General features: G+C 41.5%; 2 protein-coding genes and 2 long non-coding RNA genes across 5 annotated transcripts in view; all 4 read left to right on the forward strand.

Annotated features, from left to right (window-relative positions):
* LOC135560329 (adhesion G protein-coupled receptor E5-like) overlaps nt 1–25,000 on the forward strand; it is a 114,477-nt gene that overhangs the window by 13,994 nt on the left and 75,483 nt on the right. Inside the window, exons 8-9 of the mRNA XM_065002197.1 lie at nt 1,706–1,926; nt 2,987–3,172. Coding sequence (XP_064858269.1) covers nt 1,706–1,926; nt 2,987–3,172 — 407 coding nt within the window. The remainder of the gene's footprint in view (nt 1–1,705; nt 1,927–2,986; nt 3,173–25,000) is intronic.
* LOC135560028 (adhesion G protein-coupled receptor E5-like) lies at nt 8,442–9,977 on the forward strand. Its single transcript, XM_065001034.1, has 3 exons — nt 8,442–8,476; nt 9,247–9,342; nt 9,795–9,977. Exons 1-3 carry the CDS (start codon nt 8,445–8,447, stop codon nt 9,955–9,957), a joined length of 291 nt encoding a protein of 96 aa, XP_064857106.1. The 5' UTR covers nt 8,442–8,444; the 3' UTR covers nt 9,958–9,977.
* Nucleotides 11,522–12,843, forward strand: LOC135560032 (uncharacterized). Its single transcript, XR_010458648.1, has 2 exons — nt 11,522–11,618; nt 11,732–12,843. It is a non-coding gene; the product is annotated as an uncharacterized LOC135560032 (long non-coding RNA).
* LOC135560029 (uncharacterized) overlaps nt 20,653–25,000 on the forward strand; it is a 6,494-nt gene continuing 2,146 nt past the window's right edge. The window contains exon 1 of one of the 2 annotated variants that reach the window (XR_010458645.1): nt 20,653–20,671. This is a non-coding gene — a long non-coding RNA (uncharacterized LOC135560029). Of the gene's footprint in view, nt 20,672–20,813; nt 20,877–25,000 lie in introns of those variants that run through there. The other variant, XR_010458644.1, reaches the window with a different exon arrangement.

Here is a 25,000-nt window from a genome sequence, read left to right on the forward strand (position 1 = left end):
TAGAGGTCCTGGATGGCAGTAAGCTTGGCCCCGGTGATGTACTGGGCCTTCCTCTGACACCGCCTGGTGTAGAGGTCCTGGATGGCAGTAAGCTTGGCCCCGGTGATGTACTGGGCCTTCCTCTGACACCGCCTGGTGTAGAGGTCCTGGATGGCAGTAAGCTTGGCCCCTTCCTCTGGTGATGTACTGGGCCTTCCTCTGACACCGCCTGGTGTAGAGGTCCTGGATGGCAGTAAGCTTGGCCCCGGTGATGTACTGGGCCTTCCTCTGACACCGCCTGGTGTAGAGGTCCTGGATGGCAGTAAGCTTGGCCCCGGTGATGTACTGGGCCTTCCTCTGACACCGCCTGGTGTAGAGGTCCTGGATGGCAGTAAGCTTGGCCCCGGTGATGTACTGGGCCTTCCTCTGACACCGCCTGGTGTAGAGGTCCTGGATGGCAGTGGGCTTGGCCCCGGTGATGTACTGGGCCTTCCTCTGACACCGCCTGGTGTAGAGGTCCTGGATGGCAGTAAGCTTGGCCCCTGGTGATGTACACCGCCTGGTGTAGAGGTCCTGGATGGCAGTTGATGTACTGGGCCTTCCTCTGACACCGCCTGGTGTAGAGGTCCTGGATGGCAGTGGGCTTGGCTGATGTACTGGGCCTTCCTCTGACACCGCCTGGTGTAGAGGTCCTGGATGGCAGTAAGCTTGGCCCCGGTGATGTACTGGGCCTTCCTCTGACACCGCCTGGTGTAGAGGTCCTGGATGGCAGTAAGCTTGGCCCCGGTGATGTACTGGGCCTTCCTCTGACACCGCCTGGTGTAGAGGTCCTGGATGGCAGTAAGCTTGGCCCCGGTGATGTACTGGGCCGTACGCATTACCCTCTGTAGTGCCTTGCGGTCGGAGGCAGAGCAGTTGCCATAGCAGGCAGTGATGCAACCCGTCAGGATACTCTCGATCGTGCAGCTGTATAACTTTTTGAGGATCTGAGGACCCATGCCAAATCTTTTCAGTCTCCTGAGAGGGAACTTGAAGCTCTCAATCTGCTCCACTACAGCCCTGTCGATGAGAATGGAGGCGTGCTCGGTCCTCCTTTTCCTGTAGTCCACAATCATCTCTTTTGTCTTGATCACGTTGAGGGAGAGGTTGTTATCCTGGCACCACACGGCCAAGTATCTGACCTCCTCCATATAGGATATCTCATCGTTGTCGGTAATCAGCTCTACCACTATTCTGTCGTCGGCAAACTTAATGATGTTGTTGGAGTCGTGCTTGGCCATGAGTCATGGGTGAACAGGGAGTACAGGAGGGGACTGATCACGCACCCCTGAGGGGCCCCCGTGTTGCGGATCACCTGGGAGCGGCCCTTCAGGAAGTCCAGGTTCCAGTTGCAGAGGGAGGTGTTTAGTCCCAGAGTCCTGAGCTTAGTGAAGAGCTTTGAGAACACTATGGTGTTGAATTCTGAGCTGTAGTCAAGGAATAACATTCTCAAGGTGGAAAAGGGCAGTGTGGATTGCAATAGATTGTATCATATGTGGATCTGTTGGGGCTGTATGCAAATTGGAGTGTAGGGTTTCTGGGATAATGGTGTTGATGTGAGCCATGACCAGCATTTCAAATCACCTCCTTATTCCAGGAATCTTCCAACCAGGAAACGTGAAAAACCTGGGGATTCTGGGACAACTACAAGACATTCTGGTAACTTGTTTCATTCTGTGCTTCCCAGGTTTCGCTCTGGCTGGGTTGGTGTGTTACAAGACAGTGGAGAGATCTGTCAACAACTCCTTCCAGTACCTCACTGACACGGACACAAACAGAGACACAGCAACCGCCACAGCATCAAAGCCTAGCTACCAGATCAGTTCCAAGGTGGTAACAGCTTTTGTCAGTAACCCAGCAACAGAACACCTCACCAAGCCTGTCATCCTCACCTTCAGACATCTACAGGTAGCATTTGATAATATAACATATGCCGTAGTACTGATGTTAGCATATCACAAATGTAAATATTCTAGTATATCATTATCGTACAGCTACAGTTAGGACTTGCATTTTTCCACATACTGACGATGGCCTAACATACTGATGATGGCCTAACATGCTGATGATGGCCTAACATACTGATGATGGCCTAACATGCTGATGATGGCCTAACATACTAACATGCTGATGATGGCCTAACATGCTGACGATGGCCTAACATACTGACGATGGCCTAACATACTGACGATGGCCTAACATGCTGATGATGGCCTAACAGACTGATGATGGCCTAACATACTGACGATGGCCTAACATACTGACGATGGCCTAACATGCTGATGATGGCCTAACAGACTGATGATGGCCTAACATACTGACGATGGCCTAACATAATGACGATGGCCTAACAGACTGATGATGGCCTAACAGACTGATGATGGCCTAACATACTGATGATGGCCTAACCGACTGACGATGGTCTAACATACAGAAGATGGCCTGACAGACTGATGATGGCCTAACATACTGATGATGGCCAAACAGACTGATCTGTTGAAGAGACCGTTCTCTAAGAAGTGCTTAGCCAATTTTTCATCCTCCTCTCAATTCAATTCAATTCAAGGGCTTTATTGGCATGGGAAACATGTGTTAACATTGCCAAAGCAAGTGAGGTAGACAACATACAAAGTGAATATATAAAGTGAAAAACAACAAAAATTAACAGTAAACATTACACATACAGAAGTTTCAAAACAGTAAAGACATTACAAATGTCATATTATATATATATATACAATGTACAAATAGTTAAAGGACACAAGATAAAATGAATAAGCATAAATATGGGTTGTATTTACAATGGTGTTTGTTCTTCACTGGTTGCCCTTTTCTCGTGGCAACGTCGTCTCCTCTCTCACTCTCTCTCTCTCTCTCTCTCTCTCTCTCTCTCTCTCTGTTTCTCTCTGTCTCTCTCTCGCTGTCTCTTTCTCTCTCTCTCTCTCCCTCCCCCCACCCCCTACCCCAGGTGAGGGCGGAGTCAGCGGAGATGAACTATACCTGTGTGTTCTGGTCGGAGGGGCGTGTCCAGGAAGAGGGAGGGGCGTGGTCAAGTCGTGGCTGTACCAAAGTCACATCTAACGCTACATACACCGTGTGTTCCTGTTCCCACCTTAGCAGCTTTGCTGTTCTCATGGCCCTCTACCCTGTACAGGTACACACACACACACACACACACACACACACACACACACACACACACACACACACACACACACACGGTGATGTCAATATAATGCTCCTTACCTTATGTTGTCAGTTGAGTAGGTTGAGTAATGAGTTAAAGGCTGTGTTGTTGATCTGAGGATAGCTGAAGATGCTTAACATTAACCTCTTTGGGATGGGGGCGGTATTTTCACATCCGGATGAAAAGCCCAAAGTAAACTGCCTGCTACTCAGGCCCAGAAGCTAGGATATGCATATAATTGGTAGATTTGGATAAAGTTTCTAAAACTGTTAATGTCTGTGAGTATAACAGACCTTATTTGGCAGTCAAAACCCGGAAGACAAACCATCCAGGACTTTTTGTTGTTGTTGAGTTAACTGTGTTTTCTATTAGGTTCCTATGGGGAACTAGATTTATGAGGCACTTGCTTGCAGTTCCTATGGCTTCCACTAGATGAGAGTCAAGCCAAGTGTACTTTTTTGTTTGTTGTGCGCGACCTGGAACTCGCTCCACTTTCATTTTATCCTCTATTGAACACAGTATATTCCGTCTTAAATTGTCTCGATTATTGATGTTTTAGGATGGTTTAGGAAAGTTGTTTGAAATGTTTGGACAGAGTTTACAGGTAACTTATTAGATAATTTGTCGTCATGTTGGGCGAGTTGGAACAGGTGTTTTTCTGAATCAAACGTCGAGCCGTAATAGGTTTTAACCTCTTCAGCTATCCTCAGTTAATGTTAAGCATCTTCAGCTATCCTCAGTTAATGTTAAGCATCTTCAGCTATCCTCAGTTAATGTTAAGCATCTTCAGCTATCCTCAGTTAATGTTAAGCATTTTCAGCTATCCTCAGTTAATGTTAAGCATCTTCAGCCATCCTCAGTTAATGTTAAGCATCTTCAGCTATCCTCAGTTAATGTTAAGCATCTTCAGCTATCCTCAGTTAATGTGTAGCATCTTCAGCTATCAACAGTTAATGTTAAGCATCTTCAGCTATCCTCAGTTAATGTTAATTATCTTCAGCTATCAACAGTTAATGGTAAGCATCTTCAGCTATCCTCAGTTAATGTTAAGCATCTTCAGCTATCCTCAGTTAATGTTAAGCATCTTCAGCTATCCTCAGTTAATGTTAAGCACCTTCAGCTATCAACAGTTAATGTTAAGCATCTTCAGCTATCCTCAGTTAATGTTAAGCATCTTCAGCTATCCTCAGTTAATGTTAAGCATCTTCAGCTATCCTCAGTTAATGTTAAGCATCTTCAGCTATCCTCAGTTAATGTTAAGCATCTTCAGCTATCCTCAGTTAATGTTAAGCATCTTCAGCTATCAACAGTTAATGTTAAGCATCTTCAGCCATCCTCAGTTAATGCTAAGCATCTTCAGCTATCCTCAGTTAATGTTAAGCATCTTCAGCTATCAACAGTTAATGTTAAGCTTCTTCAGCTATCCTCAGTTAATGTTAAGCATCTTCAGCTATCCTCAGTTAATGTTAGCAGTCTTTCAGCTATCCTCAGTTAATGTTAAGCATCTTCAGCTATCCTCAGTTAATGTTAAGCATCTTCAGCTATCCTCAGTTAATGTTAAGCATCTTCAGCTATCCTCAGTTAATGTTAAGCATCTTCAGCTATCCTCAGTTAATGTTAAGCATCTTCAGCTATCCTCAGTTAATGTTAAGCATCTTCAGCTATCAGTTAATGTTAAGCATCTTCAGCTATCCAGTTAATGTTAAGCATCTTCAGCTATCCTCAGTTAATGTTAAGCATCTTCAGCTATCCTCAGTTAATGTTAAGCATCTTCAGCTATCCTCAGTTAATGTTAAGCATCTTCAGCTATCAACAGTTAATGTTAAGCATCTTCAGCTATCCTCAGTTAATGTTAAGCATCTTCAGCTATCCTCAGTTAATGTTAAGCATCTTCAGCTATCCTCAGTTAATGTTAAGCATCTTCAGCTATCCTCAGTTAATGTTAAGCATCTTCAGCTATCCTCAGTTAATGTTAAGCATCTTCAGCTATCCTCAGTTAATGTTAAGCATCTTCAGCTATCCTCAGTTAATGTTAATGAGCATCTTCAGCTATCCTCAGTTAATGTTAAGCATCTTCAGCTATCCTCAGTTAATGTTAAGCATCTTCAGCTATCCTCAGTTAATGTTAAGCATCTTCAGCTATCCTCAGTTAAGCTGGAAGGTGCCTATGGAAAGCAGTATTTCATTTTAACCTCCATAATTAACAAGAAAAATAGCTCAAATGAAAGATAAACAAGTTGTTTATCTACCCAGCAAGTCAGCAATAATGTTTTGTATTTATGTCCAACCACCATTGCAGAAGATGCTCGAATATGCTTGGAATTGATAGCTCAGTCTACGTTTCCAGAAATCCGCAAACCTTTTCACTGCTATCAAGCTCAACAAATGTTTCAGCTAAAAATCGCAAATGATGTAAATATGCCTGTTCTCAAGCTTAAATTTTCTTAACAATCCTGGAGATTTTCAAAATGCTTTAGAACTCACTAATTTGTGTAAGAGTGATAGCTAGCTTAGCATTAGCGGCATTTAGTTAATATTCACAAAAACCAGGAATGAATCAAATAAAATCTTTACCTTTGAAGAACTTCAGATGTTTCAAAGGTCTCTTACATAGCAGATGTCATTTTTCCTGAAAGATTCTTTGTAGGCATATCTTTACTAAGATTGACTATAACCGAAAATTCAGTCACCTACATTTAACTTTTTTCAGGTGTAACTCCATAATATTGAAACATGGCAAACGTTGTTTGAATCAATCCTGAAGTGGTTTGTCATATTTTTCCATTCAAATCTCAGAACAAAGCCTGGCTGAGATTTGAATGGAAAAAAATACCGGGACCTGACTTTCAATGGAGAGAAATATGACAAACCACCTTCAGGTATCCCTGATTCAATCAATGTTTTCCTATGTTTCAGTTACCTTATGTGTCCGTTAATTCGCCATATAAGGCGAAAAAAGTTCGAGCATGTAGGTGACTGAATTTTCGGTTAGTTAATCTTGGTAGCCAAGCATGCATAGTAACAAAAATCTTTGGGAATGATGTGTTTCCTACAAGCATATTCGAGCATCTTTCAGGAAAAACTGGACATCTGCTATGTACTGCCCCTAGAGTCTTAAGAGGTTAAAAGTCTTTCCTCATTTTGAAATCTTCATCAGATGACAGTTCTTAACATGTTACAAATTATTTTTTTCAATTTGATTCCTTGGATGGTTTTTGTCGAATAAATGTTGCATGACTAAATAGCTAATAACGCCTCAGCTAACAAGGAATACACATCAAAACTTTGCTAAATATGCTGTCATATGTATAGCAAGATACACTCTTAAATGCACAATTTATTAAGTGATTTTCTCTGGTATCTAAAGCATATTTTGAAAATCTTAACACATAAATTTCCTTAATCAGAAAATGATTATACTTGAGAACAGGCAGTTTTCATTCTGTTTCATTTGCGCCATTTTTGTAAAAATCGCTAACGTTATGCTTAATGAGCTTGTCAAACTATGTTCAAATTATACCTTTAACATGTTATAAAGGTCTACAGGAATCTAAGAACAGACACACAAAGTTGTTTAATCGATCCTGAGGAAAAGAGAGAAAACTGCAGAGCGCGCATAGGGTACACTTTTTTGGCGTGACCGAGACCTTAACGCTGAACGTCTCGTGAGACGCGATTCTCACAGTGACACGCCTCATTGAAAGCAGGCTTCTCGCTGAACACATACAGACTCTTCCCAGGGTTGTAAGTGCTTGGTAAGTGCGGATACGATGACGTCAAAGTGGTGCCAACTTTTTCCATTACAAGAGAGACTTTGGGAGAATGCATGCCCTGACACTTCTGCTTTACATAGAGACAAAATTTAAACGGTTTTAGAAGCTTTAGAGTGTTTTCTATTCGATAATATTTTTTTATATGCATATATTAGCAACTTTTGACAAAAATGTATCATGTTTTATATGGGTACCCAATTCCTCTAGAAGGGGCAGTACTCAGGGCTAGCCCTAACAGGTTTTAAGCACCTTCAGCTATCCTCAGTTAATGTTAAGCATCTTCAGCTATCCTCAGTTAATGTTAAGCATCTTCAGCTATCCTCAGTTAATGTTAAGCATCTTCAGCTATCCTCAGTTAATGTTAAGCATCTTCAGCTATCCTCAGTTAATGTTAAGCATCTTCAGCTATCCTCAGTTAATGTTAAGCATCTTCAGCTCTCCTTGCTCATCTTAAGCATCTTCTCTTGCTCAGTTAATCTTAAGCTCTTGCTCATCTCTCTTAATCTTGCTCTTCAGCTCTCCTCTTAATGTTAAGCATCTTCAGCTCTCAACAGTTAATCTTAAGCATCTTCAGCCATCCTCTTAATGAACACCTTTGAGCTATCGTCTGTTAATGTGGCTGGGTCTTCAGTGTCTGTGGTGTGTCTGTTGCTGTGCATCCTGACATTCTGGCTGTTCAGTCCATCCAGGAGACACGCATCTTCATCCACCTCCACCTCTGTGTCTGCCTCTTCATCGCTGACCTCGTCTTCCTCAGCAATCTCTCACACACAGAACAAGGTGGGTTTAGGGATTTCAGTGTAATGTGTAAGTGTGTGTGAGTTTGTGTGTGTAAGTGATCAAGGTATATATAGCAATATCTCTTTTTAATATTTTCCTTGTCACTTTAAATTTGGCATCTTCAGCTCCCCCTAGGATCTTGTACCCCCTTCTGTGCCCAGGATGACAAAAAAATAACGTAACATTTTTACATACAGTCAGATCTGAATTTAAGCTAAATCTTGACTTTTATCCTATTCATTTATCCTCTTCAGCTATCCTCAGTTAATGCTCCATCTTCAGCTCTCTCTCCTCTCCTCTCCTCTCCTCTCTTCTCCTCTCCTCTCTCTCTCCTGCTCCTCTCCTCTCCTCTCCTCTCCTCTCCTCTCTCTCTCTCCTCTCCTCTCTCTCTCTCCCTCCTCACTCTCCTCTCTCTCACCTCTCTCTGTTCGTCCTGGGTCTCTCCTGTCTGTGGTGTGTCTCTTGCTGTCATCCTCTCCTCTGGCTGTCCTCTCCATCCAGGAGACACGCTCCTCCACCTCCACCTCTGTGTCTGCCTCTCCTCTCCTCCTCTCATCTCCTCTCCTCTCCTCTCCTCTCTCTCTGGGTTTCTCCTCTTCTCAGGGAGGATGTGGGTTTGTGTGGTCTCCTCCACCTGTTCTTCCTAGGATCCTTCAGTTGGATGTTGTTAGTTCAGCTCTGAAATCATGGTGGTCCTGGTCTTCAACACTACCATAAGGTATTGACATAAATTTACTCTATTTTATAAATGATTATGCAGTTAGTATATATTTAGAGTATATATTTGTATTTATTTGTATTATACATTTATGTTTAATTCATTTAGAATGTCTGTATTTATATTATTTCCTAATCTATTATATATTTTCATTTTATTTATTTCTTACAACTTTATTTTATTTCTTACAACGTTATATTATCTCTCTATTATCTACCTTGGTGTCTCTTCTCTTTTCTTTTAACTGCTATTTTATGAAGCTCCTCTCCTTCTTCTTCTTACTGTAATCCTCTGTACCTGTATTTTATGAAGCTCTGGGATTCTTCTTCTTACTGTAAACCTCTGTACCTGTATTTAATGAATCTCTGGGATTCTTCTTCTTCTTCCTAAACCTCTGTTGTATTTGTATGAATCTCTTCAGGATTCTACTCATGGTGGTCCTGTAAACCTCTGTACCTGTATTTTATGAAGCTCTTTGATTTTCCATCTTAAATGATAAACCTCTGTATGTATTTAGATGAATCTCTTTGATTTATTTGTCTTACTTTATGTTTAACCTCTGTACCTGTATTTATATTATTTCTCTATTGATTTTTCATTTTATTTATTTCTGTACCTGTATTTTATTTCTTAAGCCCTATTGATTCTTATTATCTACCTTACTGTTAACCTCTGTACCTGTATTTTATGAAGCTCGTTGATTCTTCTTCTTACTGTAATCCTCTGTACCTGTATTTTATGAAGCTCTTTGATTCTTTGTCTTACTGTAGACCTCTGTACCTGCATGCTGTGGGATATGGACTGCCACTGACTATAGTCATCATCTCTGCTATCACCTACCCAGATGGATATGGTACCACACAACAGTGAGTCTGAGTCTGTGTGTGGGTGTGTGTGTGTGTGGTGTGTGGGTGTGTGGGTGGGTGTGTGGGTGTGTGTGTGTGGGTGTGTGTTGTTGTGGGTGTGTGTGTGTGTGTGGGTGTGTGGGTGTGTGGGTGTGTGTGTGTTTGTTGTGGGTGTGTGTGTGTTGTTGTGGGTGTGTGAGAGACTGTGTAGCAAATCTGTCCCATATAAATAACAATATATAACATTATTATAACGTTATCCTGTCTCTGTCAGCTGTTGGTTAATTCTCTGGAGAGAGGTGTTATTAAACATAAATATAACATGTAAATAATACCAGATAACCTAATTTTAATATTATCCAGCTGTTGGTTGTCTCTGGAGAGAGGTTTTATAAAACGTAAATATAACATAAATATAACATGTAAATAATACCAGATAACCTAATTCTAACGTTATCCTCTCTGTGTGTCAGCTGTTGGTTGTCTCTGGAGAGAGGATTCATCTGGAGATTCTTTGGCCCAGTGTGCACCATCATCATCCTCAACGCTTTCTTCTTCATCATCACTGTCTGGAGGCTTGCCCAGAAGTTCTCTAGTCTCAACCCTGACCTCTCCAACCTACGCAAGATCAAGTAAGGAGAGAGAGAGAGAGAGAGAGATAGGGGGGAGAGAGAGAGAGATGGAGAGAGAGAGAGATGGGGAGAGAAAAAGAGAGAGAGAGATGGAGAGAGAGAGATGGGGAGAGAAAAAGAGAGAGAGAGAGAGAGAGAGAGAGAGTGTGAAACTGAGAGACAGAAAGAGGGATGGAGGGAGAGAGAGAGAGCGAGAGCGTAACCTATACACTAGGAGTCAGGAAGCAGGTGCAGAAGGAGAGTTTATTAATGAGAACAAGTAGATAAACTCAACAGGAGCAGCGTACTGAACGTGAACGGAACCAATACTGCCCGAAGACAGGCTACTGAGGGCTAAATAAAGGGAAGTAATCAAGGTAATGATGGAGTCAAGTACCGAGAAGGAGCAGGTGTGCATAATGTGGGTTGCCAGGTGTGCATAATTATGGTTGCCAGGACCGGAGGTTAGTAGACCGGCGACGTCGAGCGCTGGAGACAGTGAATGGAACTCAGGTGTAACAGGTGTAACAGGTGTGACAGGGGAAGAGACAGAGACAGTGAATGGAACACAGGTGTGACAGGGAAGAGGGGAAGAGACAGAGACAGTGATGTAGAGACAAAAAGAGAAGCGGAGAGATAGGTGAATGTAGAAATGTAGTGAATGTATGGACAGTGACAAATCCTTGGTGTGAAAAAATTTATTTATGCAATTCAGTTTTTAGCTGCCATAGTACATTAAATAAATCTGTACTAAAACGTTTCCCTCTTCCCTCCTTCCACCCCTCTCGTCCCTCCTCCTCCCATCTCACCCCCTCACCCCCCCCTCCTCCTCCCTCCTCCTCCCCTCCCCCTCGCCCCCCTCACCCCCCCCCTTCCTCCCTCCTCCTCCCCTCCCCTCACCCCTCATCTCCCCCTCCCCCTCTCCTCCCTCCTCCTCCCCTCCCCCTCACCCCCTCACCCCTCATCTCCCCCTCCCCCTCCCCCCTCCTCCTCCCTCCCCTCCCCTCCCCCTCATCCCCCTCATCCCCTCCTCCCCCTCCTCCTCCCCTCCCCCCTCCCCCTCACCCCCCCTCGCCCCTCATCTCCCCTTCTCCTCCCTCCCTCTCTCCCCTTATCCTACCTCCACCTCGCTCCCCTCCACTCCCCCTCATCCTTCCTTGTCTTTCCTCCCTCCCTCCCTCCCCCTTTTCCCATCTCCCCTCCCCTCTTCTCTCCTCCCATCCCCTCTACCATCCCTCCCTCCCTCCCCCTCCCATCCCCCTACCCTCCCTCCCTCCCCTCTCCTCCTCCCTACTCCCCCTCCTCCCTCTCTCTCCCAGGGTGTTCACAGTGACAGCAGTGGCCCAGCTGTGTGTGTTGGGTACTATGTGGATATTTGGAGTGTTCCAGTTCCAAGAGGAGGGGACAGTGGTCATGACATATCTCTTCACTATCCTCAACTCTCTACAGGGAGCACTGCTGTTCATCATGCACTGCCTACTGAACAAAACGGTATGGTGTGTGTGTGTGTGTCTGTTTCTGTGTGTGTGTTGTGTGTGTGTGTGTGTGTGTGTGTGTAACACTGTGCTCTGCTTCCCCCATCAGGTGAGAGAGGAGTATGGCAAGCTCCTGTCCTGTATCTGCACACCACTGAAGAAGAGATACTCAGTGGTCAGCACTACCAACCCTTCTTTCAGCCACTCCCAGGTACACACACACACACGCACACACAAACAGACACACACACACACACACACACACACACACACACACCCTTTTCACTAAGTTAACCTCTGTCCTTTGACCTTTGTCTGTCCTAGGGGTCAAGGAGCGCAGAGACCACGGGGGAGTCGCAGATCTGACATCACCAAACCCCCATAATGCACCTCTTTACCCCTCCTCCCATGACAAAGGTTCCCACTAGATGTTCAAACTGTAAAGTCAAAATGGTCAATATCGTAAACATTTATGAAAACAAATATTTGCGCTTAGCAGTGTAGTTAAGATATATTGTAGAAATGGGAAGTGTTTCTGATTTAGTATCTTGGCCAGATAGTGACACACCAGAAACACTCAGCCCGAGGATAGTACTGTTCAGACCAGGTTAGTAGAAAATGTGTCCAACTATCCCGCCCGATAGTAAAAATTGTTGTCCGCTAGCCAGGTTGGCCAGAGCCCAAAATCCTTCAGTTCCATCCCTGATTAGACACTTCATATCAAACTTGATATTAACCACTGTCTTATCAAGCATTAGGTTATCCAATCAGAAGGTATGTGATCTTCATGTCATCCAATTGGAATCCATATGGTCTTTATGTCATCCAATCAGAAGTTACATGATCTTCATGTCATCCAATCAGAAGTTACATGATCTTCATGTCATCCAAAAGATCGGTTCAATTTTACACAACTTCGTCAAATAGATGAAACCATACTTATAAACAGAAGCTTTCTTTCTTTACATGAATGTGATAGATTTATAGTAATATTTATTACCAAGAGCACAAGATAGCACAATATAGGGTGACTGTTCTACACTAATAAATCCAAAGGGATTTAGAAAAACATTAAGTGAAGATTTGTGTTAGTTGTGACCTAATGGACTGTTATACTGTCATACTGTAAATGTGTTATTGATCTATAACACTTTATTAATAACATTTAAGAATAATATGCATGTTTATACATTCAGGCTAGTAATGTTTACACATTCTTATAAATGTTTACAAATATAATTGTAAATAGTTTATAAATCGTTAAAAGGTTTATTCATGATAGTTATTATCAAGTGTTACCATGGACACCTCTATGTACCTCTACTACCGTTAAAAAGCTTGGGGTCACTTAGAAATGTCCTTGTTTATGAAAGAAAAGCACAGAATTTGTCCATTAAAATAACATCAAATTGATCAGAAATACAGTGTAGACATTGTTAATGTTGTACATTACTATTGTAGCTGGAAACTACTGATTCTGTTATAGAATATCTACATAGGCGTACAGAGGCCCAGAAACCATCACTCCTGTTTTCCAATGGCTCATTTCATTAGCTAATCCAAGTGTATCATTTTAAAATGCTAATTGATCATTAGTAAAACCTTTTTCAATTATGTTAGCACAGCTGAAAACTGTTGTGATGATAAAAGGAGCAATAAAACTGGCCTTCTTTAGACTAGTTGAGGATTCAGCATTTGTGGGTTCGATTACAGGCTAGAAACAAATAACTTTCTTCTGAAACTCATCAGTCTATTCTTGTTCTGATAAATGAAGGCTATTCCATGCGCGAAATTGCCAAGAAACTGAAGATCTCGTACAACGCTGTGTACTAGTTGCTTCACAGAACAACGCAAACTGGCTCTAACCAGAATAGAAAGAGGAGTGGGAGGCCCCGGTGAACAACTGAGCAAGCGGACAAGTACATTAGAGTGTCTAGTTTGAGAAAAAGGCGCCTCACAAGTTCTCAACTTGCAGCTTCATTAACCTGTGGAACCCCGTTCCGCTAGCGGAACCCCTTGCCAAAAGCCAATGAAATTGCAGGGCGCCAAATACAAATCAACAGAAATCTCATAAATCAAATTTCTCAAACATACAAGTGTTAGGCACCATTTTAAAGATACAATTCTCGTTAATCCAGCCACAGTGTCTAATTTCAAAAATGCTTTACAGCGAAAGCTCCCAAACGATTATGTTAGGTCACCACCTAGTCACAGAAAAACCCAGCCATTTTTCCAGCCAAAGAGAGGAGTCACAAAAAGCACACATAGAGATACAATTAATCACTAACCTTTGATGATCTTCATCAGATGACACTCATAGGCCTTCGTGTTACACAATACATGTAAGTTTTGTTCGGTAAAGTTCATATTTATATCCAAAAATCTAATTTTACATTGCGTGTTATGTTCAGTAGTTCCAAAACATGCAGTGATTTTGCAGAGAGCCACATCAATTTACGTAAATGTTGATGCAAATACTTGTGTTATATATGGAAATATAGACTTCTCCTTAATGCAACCGCTGCGTCAGATTTCAAAAAAACTTGACAGAAAAAGCGTAATCTGAGTACGGCGCTCAGAGCCCAAAACAGCCAAAATAAATATCTGCCATGTTGCGCAGTCAACATTAGTCAGAAATAGCATTATAAATATTCACTTACCTTTGATGATCTTCATCAAAATGCACTCCCAGGAATCCCAGTTCCACAATAAATGTTGGATTTGTTCGAAAAAGTTCATAATTTATGTCCAAATAGCTTCTTTTGTTAGGGCGTTTGGTAAACAATTCCAAACGTGCGTTCAGGTCCAGCTGAACGTCGGACGGAAAGTTAAAAAAGTTATATTACAGGTCGTAGAATCTTGTCAAACTAAGTATAGAATCAATCTTTAGGATGTTTTTATCAGAAATGTTCAATAATGTTCCAACCGGGGATTTCCATTGTCTGTAGAAAAGCAATGGAATGAGAGCTAACTCTCTCGTGACGGCGCTCCACAAGCCTGTGACACTGTGCCAGACCACTGACTCAAAGAGCTCCCATTCCTCTCTCCTTTATAGTAGAAGCCTGAAACAACGTTCTAAAGATGGTTGACATCTAGTGGAAGCCTTAGGAAGTGCAAAATGACCCACATCCCACTGTGTATTCGATAGGGGCTGAGTTCAAAAACTACAAACCTCAGATTTAGTTAAATAGTACCCGCAAAACACTAGTCTCAACGTCAACAGAGAAGAGGTGACTGCGGATGTATGCCTTCTAGGAAGAGTTGCTGAGAAAAACCTATATCTCAGACTGGCCAATAAAATCTATTAAGATAGACAAAAGTAAACAATTACTTGTAAAGGAACTTTCTGATCAATTTGATGTTACTTTAATGGACCAAAAATCATTTAGCTTTTCTTTCAAAAACAAGGACATTTCTAAGTAATTCAAACTTTTGAACAGTAGTGAACCGTAGTGCCTAAATCTTTTGAGAATGACACAAATATACATTTTCCAAAGTCTGCTGCCTCAGTTTAATAATGGCAATTTGCATATACTCCGGAATGTTATTGAAGTGTGATCAGATGAATTGTTCAATTGGGGGCAAAGTCCCTTTTGACTGGGCTGATGCAAATGAACAGAATCCCCCAAAACATTTCCACTGCTACCCCACTGTGGAAGGTAGCCTGAGTGCAGACCTGTTGGACTAGTAACCGAAAGGTTGCAAGTTCAAATCCCTCATCTGCTTTTCTGACCCTGAACAAGCACACTGTTCATGGTGTCTTAATAACTTTTCTTAACTGACCTGTCTAGTTAAATAAAGGTAAAAAAAAGGATATTGCTGCCGTGAGATTGCAACCTAAATCAACCATTTATCAGATCATCAAGAACTTCAAGGAGAGCTGCGGCGTTCTGGATGAGTTTCAGGGTGCCCAATAATGGCAGCAAGCGCCAGGACCGTCTCCTCAAGTTGATTTAGCTGCAGGATCGGGGCACCACCAGTACCTTGCTCAGGAATGGCAGCAGGCAGGTGTGAGTGCATCTGCACTACAGTGAGGATGTTTTGGAGGATGAACCTGGTGTCAAGAAGGGCAAAGAGCCTTCTGTTAGGAAAAACATCAGGGTGTTGACTGATATTCTGCAAAGGTTCTTAGGGCTCTGGACTGCTGAGGACTGGGGTAAAGTCAACCGTGATGAATCATTTCCGATTGTTTTGGGGCATCCTTCTCCGGGAGAAGACAAGCTGAGCGCTTGCCATCAGTTCTGTGATCATCATCAACACTGATATGTCTGCCAGACCATTCATGTGTGGGGTTGCTTCATCAGCCAAGGGGAAAGGGCTCATTAATTTGTGCCTGCACAGCCATGAATAAAGAGACCATGTCCGAGGTTATGATCAGAGCAACTATCCAGTTTCATGTGACTTGGTGTATAGCACGAATGGAGCACCTTGGCCATGAGAACAGAGCCCTGGGGGACACCAGTGGTGAGTCCATGACGTGGTGTGGACCTTCTCCCACTGAGAACCTGTGGTCAATCCTCAACCTGTCAGGTGGACAAACAAAAACCCAACATTCTGGGCCAAAATCCAAGCATTGATGCAAGAATGGGCTGCCATCAGGAGAGGAGGATCTGAAGGTTCACAGTATGCCAGGCAGATTGAATCCCAGGTCTTGAAATGAGAGAGAGGAGAACACTAGCAAATATTGACTCTTGCATCAACTTCATGATACAATAAAAGCAGTGACACATATGAAATGTCTTGTAATTATACTTGACAGTGATTTGGATCTGACAAAAATCATTCTAAAGACACCGAGAGCTGCAAACTTTGTGAACATTTAAGAGTTTCATTCTCAGAGAAAAGAAAGAAGGGATACTGGTCTGAATGTTGAATCGGAGGGATCTTTGCAACTCTCGCTGTCTTGAAGAGTGCTTTTGTCGGAAGGGATCACCAGGTTTTTTCCAGAAATCCTTGTGGAAAGATTTGAATGAGGAGGTGAATCAACAGGAGAATCTGGATTCTGGAAAGAAGATTGTCAGGGGCTCCATCTTCAAAGGTTGTTGTTTATTACTGGCCAAAGACGCAGGTTTCATCTGGAGAGTCCTTGGGAAACATCTAGGATCAGAATACAGTAGGGCAGTACTGTACAGAACAGACGGTGTCTTTGACTTGTCACAGATCTAGATGTCACCTTCTTTTCAAAATGGTTGAGCTTGGTCATCTGCAGAAGGGAGGAGGTTTAAATTAGTCATTCAGGAGGGAGGAGAAGGTTCAAAGAATTCCTAGGGTTAGAATTGCTTGGAATTTAGAGTCAGAAAGTCGCTTTAGCAGCAGAACATTGTAGAATATAAATGTAAAAGGAGGGAGTGAAAGGATGTCAGGTCCGGTCAAGGCGAGTTTTCCTCCATTTCCATGCTGCCCGCAGCCCTGTTCTGTGAGCTAACTTAAAACTGCCACGGAGCGGGAGGGGAGGACTGAGCCGGCCTGGAGGATCAGAACATTGTAGAATATAATGCAAAACTGCCTTGTGACCAGGTCAGGGTTGATCACAACATTGAAGAATATTAATTCAAAAATGTGTTTTCTTGCAATCCCAAAAACAAGGATTTCGATAACAACTAACAGTAGTGAGGGCCAAAAGTTCAAACCACAGAAATCTCATAATTACAATTCCTAAAACATACATGTGTCTCATACCATTTAAAGCTACTCTCGTTGTTAATCCCACCAAAGTGTCTGATTTCTAATATGTGATCAGAAAAGCACTACAAACAATTATGTTAGGTCTCCACCAAACCACAAAAAGAACAGCCATTTTCCAGTGAAATTTAGCATTCTACAAAAAGCAGAAATAAAGATAAAATAAAACCGTTGGAATCTTGCAAGTTCGAAATCCCTCATCTTAATCACTAACCTTGATTTTTCTGACCCTGAACAAGCATAGTTTTGAACACACTGTTCCTATTTATATAAAAAAATCGGAGTTTACATTGACCTGTCTAGTTAAATAAAGTTAAAAAAGTGATTTTGCCAGTATATTGCACCTAAATCAACAGAAATTCTCATCATAAATGGAGATGATAATACAATTATACACATGGAATTATAGATATACCTCTCCAATAATGCAACAAGCGTGTCAGATTTCTCCTCAAGTTTACGGAAAAAGCAACACATGGATAATCTGAGACCACCTCAGTACAGAACTTGCTCAAATTAGCCGCCATGTATTAGTCATCAGAAACCAGAAAATACATGATAAATGTTTCCTTACCTTTGATGTGCTTCATCAGAATGCAGTCCTATGAATCCCAGGTCCACAATAAATGCTTGATTTGTTTCTGAAAATGTCCGTATATGGATTAGACTGCTGAGGACTGGGGTAAAGTCATTTTCTCTGATGAATCTCCTTTCTTCCGATTGTTTGGGGCATCCGGAAAAAGCTTTGTCAATTCCAAAGACAAGGTGTCCACTATCAGTTCTGTGACGAAATGCCAAAGTTCCGTAACAGTCAGTAGAAACATTCAAACGATGTACTGAATCAATCTTTCAGAATGTTGTTTACATATATCTTGAATAACATTCCAACCGGAGAATTAGAATGACTTCAGATGACCTCCGGTGGAACACTGGTCCGTCCCAACTGTGAATTTCATGCGCAATGTGAAAGCATGGTCAACTCCATGGCAGTGGTGACTATTTCCTTTCTCAATCGACCTCCCCAGACATTAAGTCATCAGACAAAGTTCTATTGACTGTTGACATCTAGTGGAAGGCGTGGACAAACAAAACTCATCCATATCTGACAAAATGAAGCTTGATTATGCAAAATCTGCCATCCCAGAATGTGGCCCAGGAAGTTAATTTCTCAGCATTTTGCCTGCTGGGCGGATTGCACAAGGTCTTGAAAAAGAAGAATATGGTCAACACTGCAAAATTGACTCTTGCATCAGTTTCATGTAAAAGTCAGTAAAACTGCCTTTGACACATACTACTAAATGCTGTAAATTATCAGAACATGTTCCAGAACATCTGACAAAATGGGCTAAAGACACCTTTCAGCAAACTTTGTCAGAACATTTATTTTAAAACTGCCTTCTCATTTTTTCCCCATCAGAACATTGTAGAATATAACTTAAAACTGCCTTGTGACCAGGTCAGCTGTCGTTCCCCCTCAGAACATTGTAGAATATAACTTAAAACTGCCTTGTGACCAGGTCAACAGTCGGAATCCCCATCAGAACATTGTAGAATATAACTTAAAACTGCCTTGTGACCAGGTCAGCAATATCGTTCCCCATCAGAACATTGTAGAATATAACTTAAAACTGCCTTGTGACCAGGTCAGACAGTCATTCCCATCAGAACATTGTAGAATATAACTTAAAACTGCTCATTCCCCAAACCAAAACCTAATTTAGAATATAATTTAAAACTGCCATTTGAAAAGGTCAAATTAGTCATTCCCCATCAGAACATTGTAGAATATAACTTAAAACTGCCTTGTGACCAGGTCAACAGTCGTTCCCCATCAGAACATTGTAGAATATAACTTAAAACTGCCTTGTGACCAGGTCAACAGTCGTTCCCCATCAGAACATTGTAGAATATAACTTAAAACTGCCTTGTGACCAGGTCAGCAGTCGTACCCCATCAGTACCCCAACTATAAGCTTGTTTTCACTCCATTGTTTGTACACGATGTAAAGGTTTAAAACATGGTTAAAAGTATCATGTTGATCTCATGGATGGTCAGTCCTTGCATCCAGAGATCCATCTGTGATGTTGAGAGTGGTTCAATCTATCCAGGCCCATCCCTCAGCTGTTAACCACAACAAGATGACCTGTTAGTTGCTGTTTAAATCGCAGACTGCCCCTTTAAGGTTCCATCCTAGAACTTGGTCTCAGAGTAACCATGGAGATTCACTAGAGTCTTAAAACAATCTAAACAACGTCTACATTCATTGTTGTGTGTTTTATATTCTATTCTGTTGCACTTTTACAAGTTGTGTATTTTATACTTTTAAAGAATGTACCATTTCCAAGACATTCTATCAAGCATTCTGAATGTAAGCACTCAGTGTTGTACTAGCATAACGCACTTAGTGTTGTGTTTGAAAATGTACTCTGAGTGAAATGAAATAAATGTGTCCTTCTCCCCCCCTTTTCCCTTAAAAACCCTGTCGCTCAGATAACCTTGTAAAATATGTCTTTCCACAGAAAATCACTAATTTGTCATAAAGTGGTGAAACTTAGCACCAATTTGTACAACATATTCACAAAAACCAGCGTCTCAAATAACAAATGTAAATGTAAATGTGTTTGGGTGTGAGACTCTCAGAGAGAGAGATGTGTTTCAAAAAGATTTGACACACATCCTCGTTTGTGACTATGCCTACTTACATGTCTGAGTTAATAAGACACATTTCTGTTGAATACATTAACACACACAACTGACACTTAGAAACAAAAGGTTCTGCAATCCTGAAATATTTCTCTCCATGAACCAAAAAGGGTCCCTTAACTGTCCCCATAAGAGAACAGTTTGAAGAAACCTTTTGGTTTCCAGGTAGAAATATTTTGGGTTCCATGTAGAACCCTTTCCACAGAGGGTGGCGGCTCTGGTTCTGAACGTAGCCCTTACTGGTCAATCTTACACTGAGTCCGCTCTTGTAGCACTGACCCGTGCAAAGATCATCGGGAGACAAAGAGTTCTACATTAAATGAAAAATAAATTCTATGAGTCAGATAACCCTTTTGATATATTTTCTAAGAGTGTAGGTACTACCTTTCCCTTCCCTCATTCTCTGTTTATTTCACTTATCATGTCTTTGTAGATCTCTCTCTCTCTCACTCTGTCTTCTTTCTCTCTCTCTCAATCTCCAAGCATATTCACATCTTTTCTCTGTCTCTCTCTCTCTCTCTCTCTGTATCTCTCTACTCTCTCTCTCTTAAAAGAATCTACCATTTCCAATGGGCTTGGTTTCAAAGCTATTCAGAATGAAGTCAACCTAAGAGTGAGACAGACTGTTAAAGAATGTAGCAGTGAATGAGTAAACCTCATTTTGGGTGTCAAGAATAAGAGAGGAGGAACTGGGTTTCAGACAAGAGACAAAAAATCGTACACACTTACCAGAAGATGTGGAGAGAAAGAAAGGGGAAGGAGAGGAAGGGAACAGAGAGACAGAGAGACAGAGAGGGGGAGTGTGAAAAGAGAGAAAGGGGTTCACTCTAACAGAAAGAGGAAGAGAGAGAGGAGAGCAAAACTGAGGTTGCTGACACTGTGAGAGAATATTTATTTTCTCACCACTTATCATATGGAATAAAAACCTTGTTAAAGTGGGATTTTCTTCAACCTGAATTCAGATAAAACAGATTTAATCTCAGACTGATTATTCTTGTGGGACTAGTTTTATTAGATCCTGTAGTTGTCATAATATCAGTCTGTCTTTGAGATGGAGTCTTCAGAACTCTTCTACTTATTCTGGGTGAGTCTAACCTTCTCTGTATATCTTTGCAACTTGACTCTCTGTGTTTGTGTTTGTGTGTGTGTGTGTGTGTCTGTGTGTGTGTGTGTGTCTGTGTGTCTGTGTGTCTGTGTGTGTGTGTGTTTGTCTTTGTGCTGTGTATGTGTGTGTGTGTATGTGTGTGTGTTCTGTGTGTGTGTGTGTGTGTGTGTGTGTGTGTGTTTGTTCTGTGTGAGAGAGTGACTCAAATCTCTGTTATTTCATAATTCAGTCAGTTATGTACCAACCATGGATACAGTGTCTCTGTACTCAACCATGGATCAGTGTGAATGTTACAACTCCAACCATGGATACAGTATGAATGTTCCAACCATGGATCAGTGTGAATGTTACTCCCTCCATGGATACTCTGAATGTTACAACCCAACCATGGATACAGTGTGAATATCTACAACCCAACCATGGATACAGTGTGAATGTTATAACCCAACCATGGATACTCTGTGAATATTACAACTCCAACCATGGATACAGTGTGAATATTACAACCCAACCATGGATACAGTGTGAATCTTACAACCCAACCATGGATACAGTGTGAATGTTACAACCTCTCAACCATGGATACAGTGTGAATGTTACAACCCAACCATGGATACAGTGTGAATGTTACAACCCAACCATGGATTCAGTGTGAATGTTAGAAGTCAACCATGGATACAGTGTGAATGTTACAACCATGGATACAGTGTGAATGTTACAATAGTGATGTTATGGATGTAGTTCTAAGTTCAGGTAGTTGTGTTATGGATGTTATGGATGTAGTACTATGTTCAGGTAGTTATGTTATGGATGTTGTGGATGTAGTACTATGTTCAGGTAGTTATGTTATGGATGTTATGGATGTAGTACTATGTTCAGGTAGTTGTGTTGTGGATGTAGTACTATGTTCAGGTAGTTGTGTTATGGATGTAGTACTATGTTCAGGTAGTTATGTTATGGATGTAGTACTATGTTCAGGTAGTTGTGTTATGGATGTAGTACTATGTTCAGGTAGTTGTGTTATGGATGTAAAACTTGTTTCAGTAATTGTGTTATGGATGTTACTATGTTCAGTTAGTTGTGTTGTGGATGTCAGTAAAATGTTCAGATAGTTAATTATGGATGATTATTCTTGTTCAGGTAGTTGTGTTATGGAGGTAGTACTATGTTCAGGTAGTTGTGTTATTGATGTTATGGATGTAGTACTATGTTCAGGTAGTTATGTTATGGATGTAGTACTATGTTCAGGTAGTTATGTTATGGATGTTATGGATGTAGTACTATGTTCAGGTAGTTGTGTTATTGATGTTATGGATGTAGTACTATGTTCAGGTAGTTATGTTATGGATGTAGTACTATGTTCAGGTAGTTATGTTATGGATGTAGTACTATGTTCAGGTAGTTATGTTATGGATGTAGTACTATGTTCAGGTAGTTATGTTATGGATGTAGTACTATGTTCCAGGTAGTTGTGTTATGGATGAGAGTACTATGTTCAGGTAGTTATGTTATGGATGTAGAACTAACCAGGTAGTTGTGTTATGGATGTATACTATGTTCAGGTAGTTATGTTATGGATGTAGTAATGTTCAGGTAGTTATGGATGGATGTTGTGGATGTAGTACTATGTTCAGGTAGTTATGTTATGGATGTTATGGATGTAGTACTATGTTACAGGTAGTTATGTTATTGATACATGGATGTTAACACCCAACCAGGTAGTTATGTTATGGATGTTGTTCTATGTTCAGGTGGTTATACAGATGTTATGGATGTTAGTACCATGTTACAGGTAGTTATGTTATTGATGTTACAGATGTGTACTATGTTCAGGTAGTTATGTTATGGATGTAGTACTATGTTCAGGTAGTTATGTTATGGATGTAGTACTATGTTCAGGTAGTTATGTTATGGATGTAGTACTATGTTCAGGTAGTTATGTTATGGATGTAGTACTATGTTCAGGTAGTTATGTTATGGATGTAGTACTATGTTCAGGTAGTTGTGTTATGGATGTAGAACTATGTTCAGGTAGTTGTGTTATGGATGTAGTACTATGTTCAGGTAGTTATGTTATGGATGTAGTACTATGTTCAGGTAGTTATGTTATGGATGTAGTACTATGTTCAGGTAGTTATGTTATGGATGTTATGGATGTAGTACTATGTTCAGGTAGTTATGTTATGGATGTAGTACTATGTTCAGGTAGTTATGTTATGGATGTAGAACTATGTTCAGGTAGTTGTGTTATGGATGTAGAACTATGTTCACAAAGTTGCACAACAATCCATTCAACCGAAATGTGTTTAACTCCATGTTTAACTCAACCCCTATGAATCAGAGAGGTGCGGGGAGCTGCTTTAATCTAATTTCACGTCTCAGGGAGGGAAGGAGAGGGAGTAAGATAGGGAGAGAGAGGGGGGGGTCAAGACAGATGAAAAAGGAGAGACAGACTGACTGAAAAACTTTTAGAATGAGAGAAAGAGAAAGAGAGAAGAATAAGGGAGGAAGAGAGAGATGATCTCTGACACTGTCTATTGTTGAAGGTAGGTTGTCTATATATCACTTCATAAAGACCTTCTGTGTGTGTGTGTGTGTGTGTGTGTGTGTGTGTGTGTGTGTGTGTGTGCGTGCGTGCGTGCGTGCGTGCGTGAGTGCGTGCGTGTGTGTGCGTGCGTCATAAAGACATTCACTGTGTGTGAGGTCTGTTGTCTGACTGAAATTTTTAGTCATGATCTCACCCTCACACACACACACGTAAACACACATACACACACACACACTCACACACACACACACACACGTAAACACACATACACGCACACACTCACACACACACACACACGTAAACACACATACACGCACACACTCACACACACACACACACACACACGTAAACACACATACACGCACACACTCACACACACACACACACACAGACGTAAACACACATACACGCACACACTCACACACACACACACCGCAGGAAACAAAGCTGCCAGATGACAAACACAGGAAACACATACAGACTTCAGAAAGTATTCACATCACTTGATTTTTAAATGTTTGTTGTGTTCCAAAACCTTTAGGGACAGATTACCGCTTAATCCCAGATGGCAGCGAAACTTTAGGGAGATATGGAGTGAATTTAGTCAACTCAGGAAAGTAGACAATAGTGATTATACTACTAGTAAGCCCTGAAGGGCCCACAGTACAGTAGCCTATGGAATAGACTGCCATTTGGGATGAGCACATTGTAAAGAAGGAACTTGTTTGCATCCCAACGAGGTCCAGAGTACTGTGGTGTTGACAGGGACGGGATTGAAGCTAGTCCAAGGCTAGTTCTTTTCAGATCTGGCTAGTAGAACATTTGCCAAACTAGCCCGTCTGTGACATTTTGTATGTTCAAATATTTCATGGCACATATTTTGGATCCGGGCGAGTAGTAATCTACCAGCCTGGCTGACAAATGCCTGAAATCCATTTTTTTTTTTTTTTACATATATTTTATTTAAAGAGGCAAGTCAGTTTAAAAGAACAAATTCTTATTTACAATGCCAGCCTAGGAACAGTGGGTTATCTGCCTTGAGCAGGGGCAGAACGACAGATTTTTAACTTGTCAGCTCAGGGATTCGATCTAGCAACCCTTCGGTTACTAGTCCAATGCTCTAACCACTAGGCTTCCTGCCGCCCCAGGTAGCCTAGTGGTCTGACCTACTCGGGGTGGGGATATCTTTTTCAAGGGAGAGCTTCTCCTGCTGAGCTAATTCTTTGATTAGGTGAAAGTCCAGCCGAAACTGTTTGGGGTTGCCCTGTACCAATACTGTTCCAGACTTATAGAGATTTATATTAGCTGACTCAGAGTCCTCGTTGTCTAGTATCCTGAGTTTCCACCCCTCAGTAACACTTAACAGAGGGGTAGTGTGTTAATATAGCACTGTGCCATGGGGATGGTCTGTGTGGAAGATGAGGTTACTGATGTTCCCATTTTTATAGTAGTCAGCAAAAAGTGTCTTTTGATTTTCAACGAGGAGCTTCATTTTGTACTCTTTTCTTGCCTTATCATTTTTTACATACACAGGGTACTGTATTTTAATTACCCT

The sequence above is a fragment of the Oncorhynchus nerka genome, linkage group LG15 (assembly GCF_034236695.1).
Source record: "Oncorhynchus nerka isolate Pitt River linkage group LG15, Oner_Uvic_2.0, whole genome shotgun sequence".
Classification (NCBI taxonomy): Eukaryota; Metazoa; Chordata; class Actinopteri; order Salmoniformes; family Salmonidae; genus Oncorhynchus; species Oncorhynchus nerka.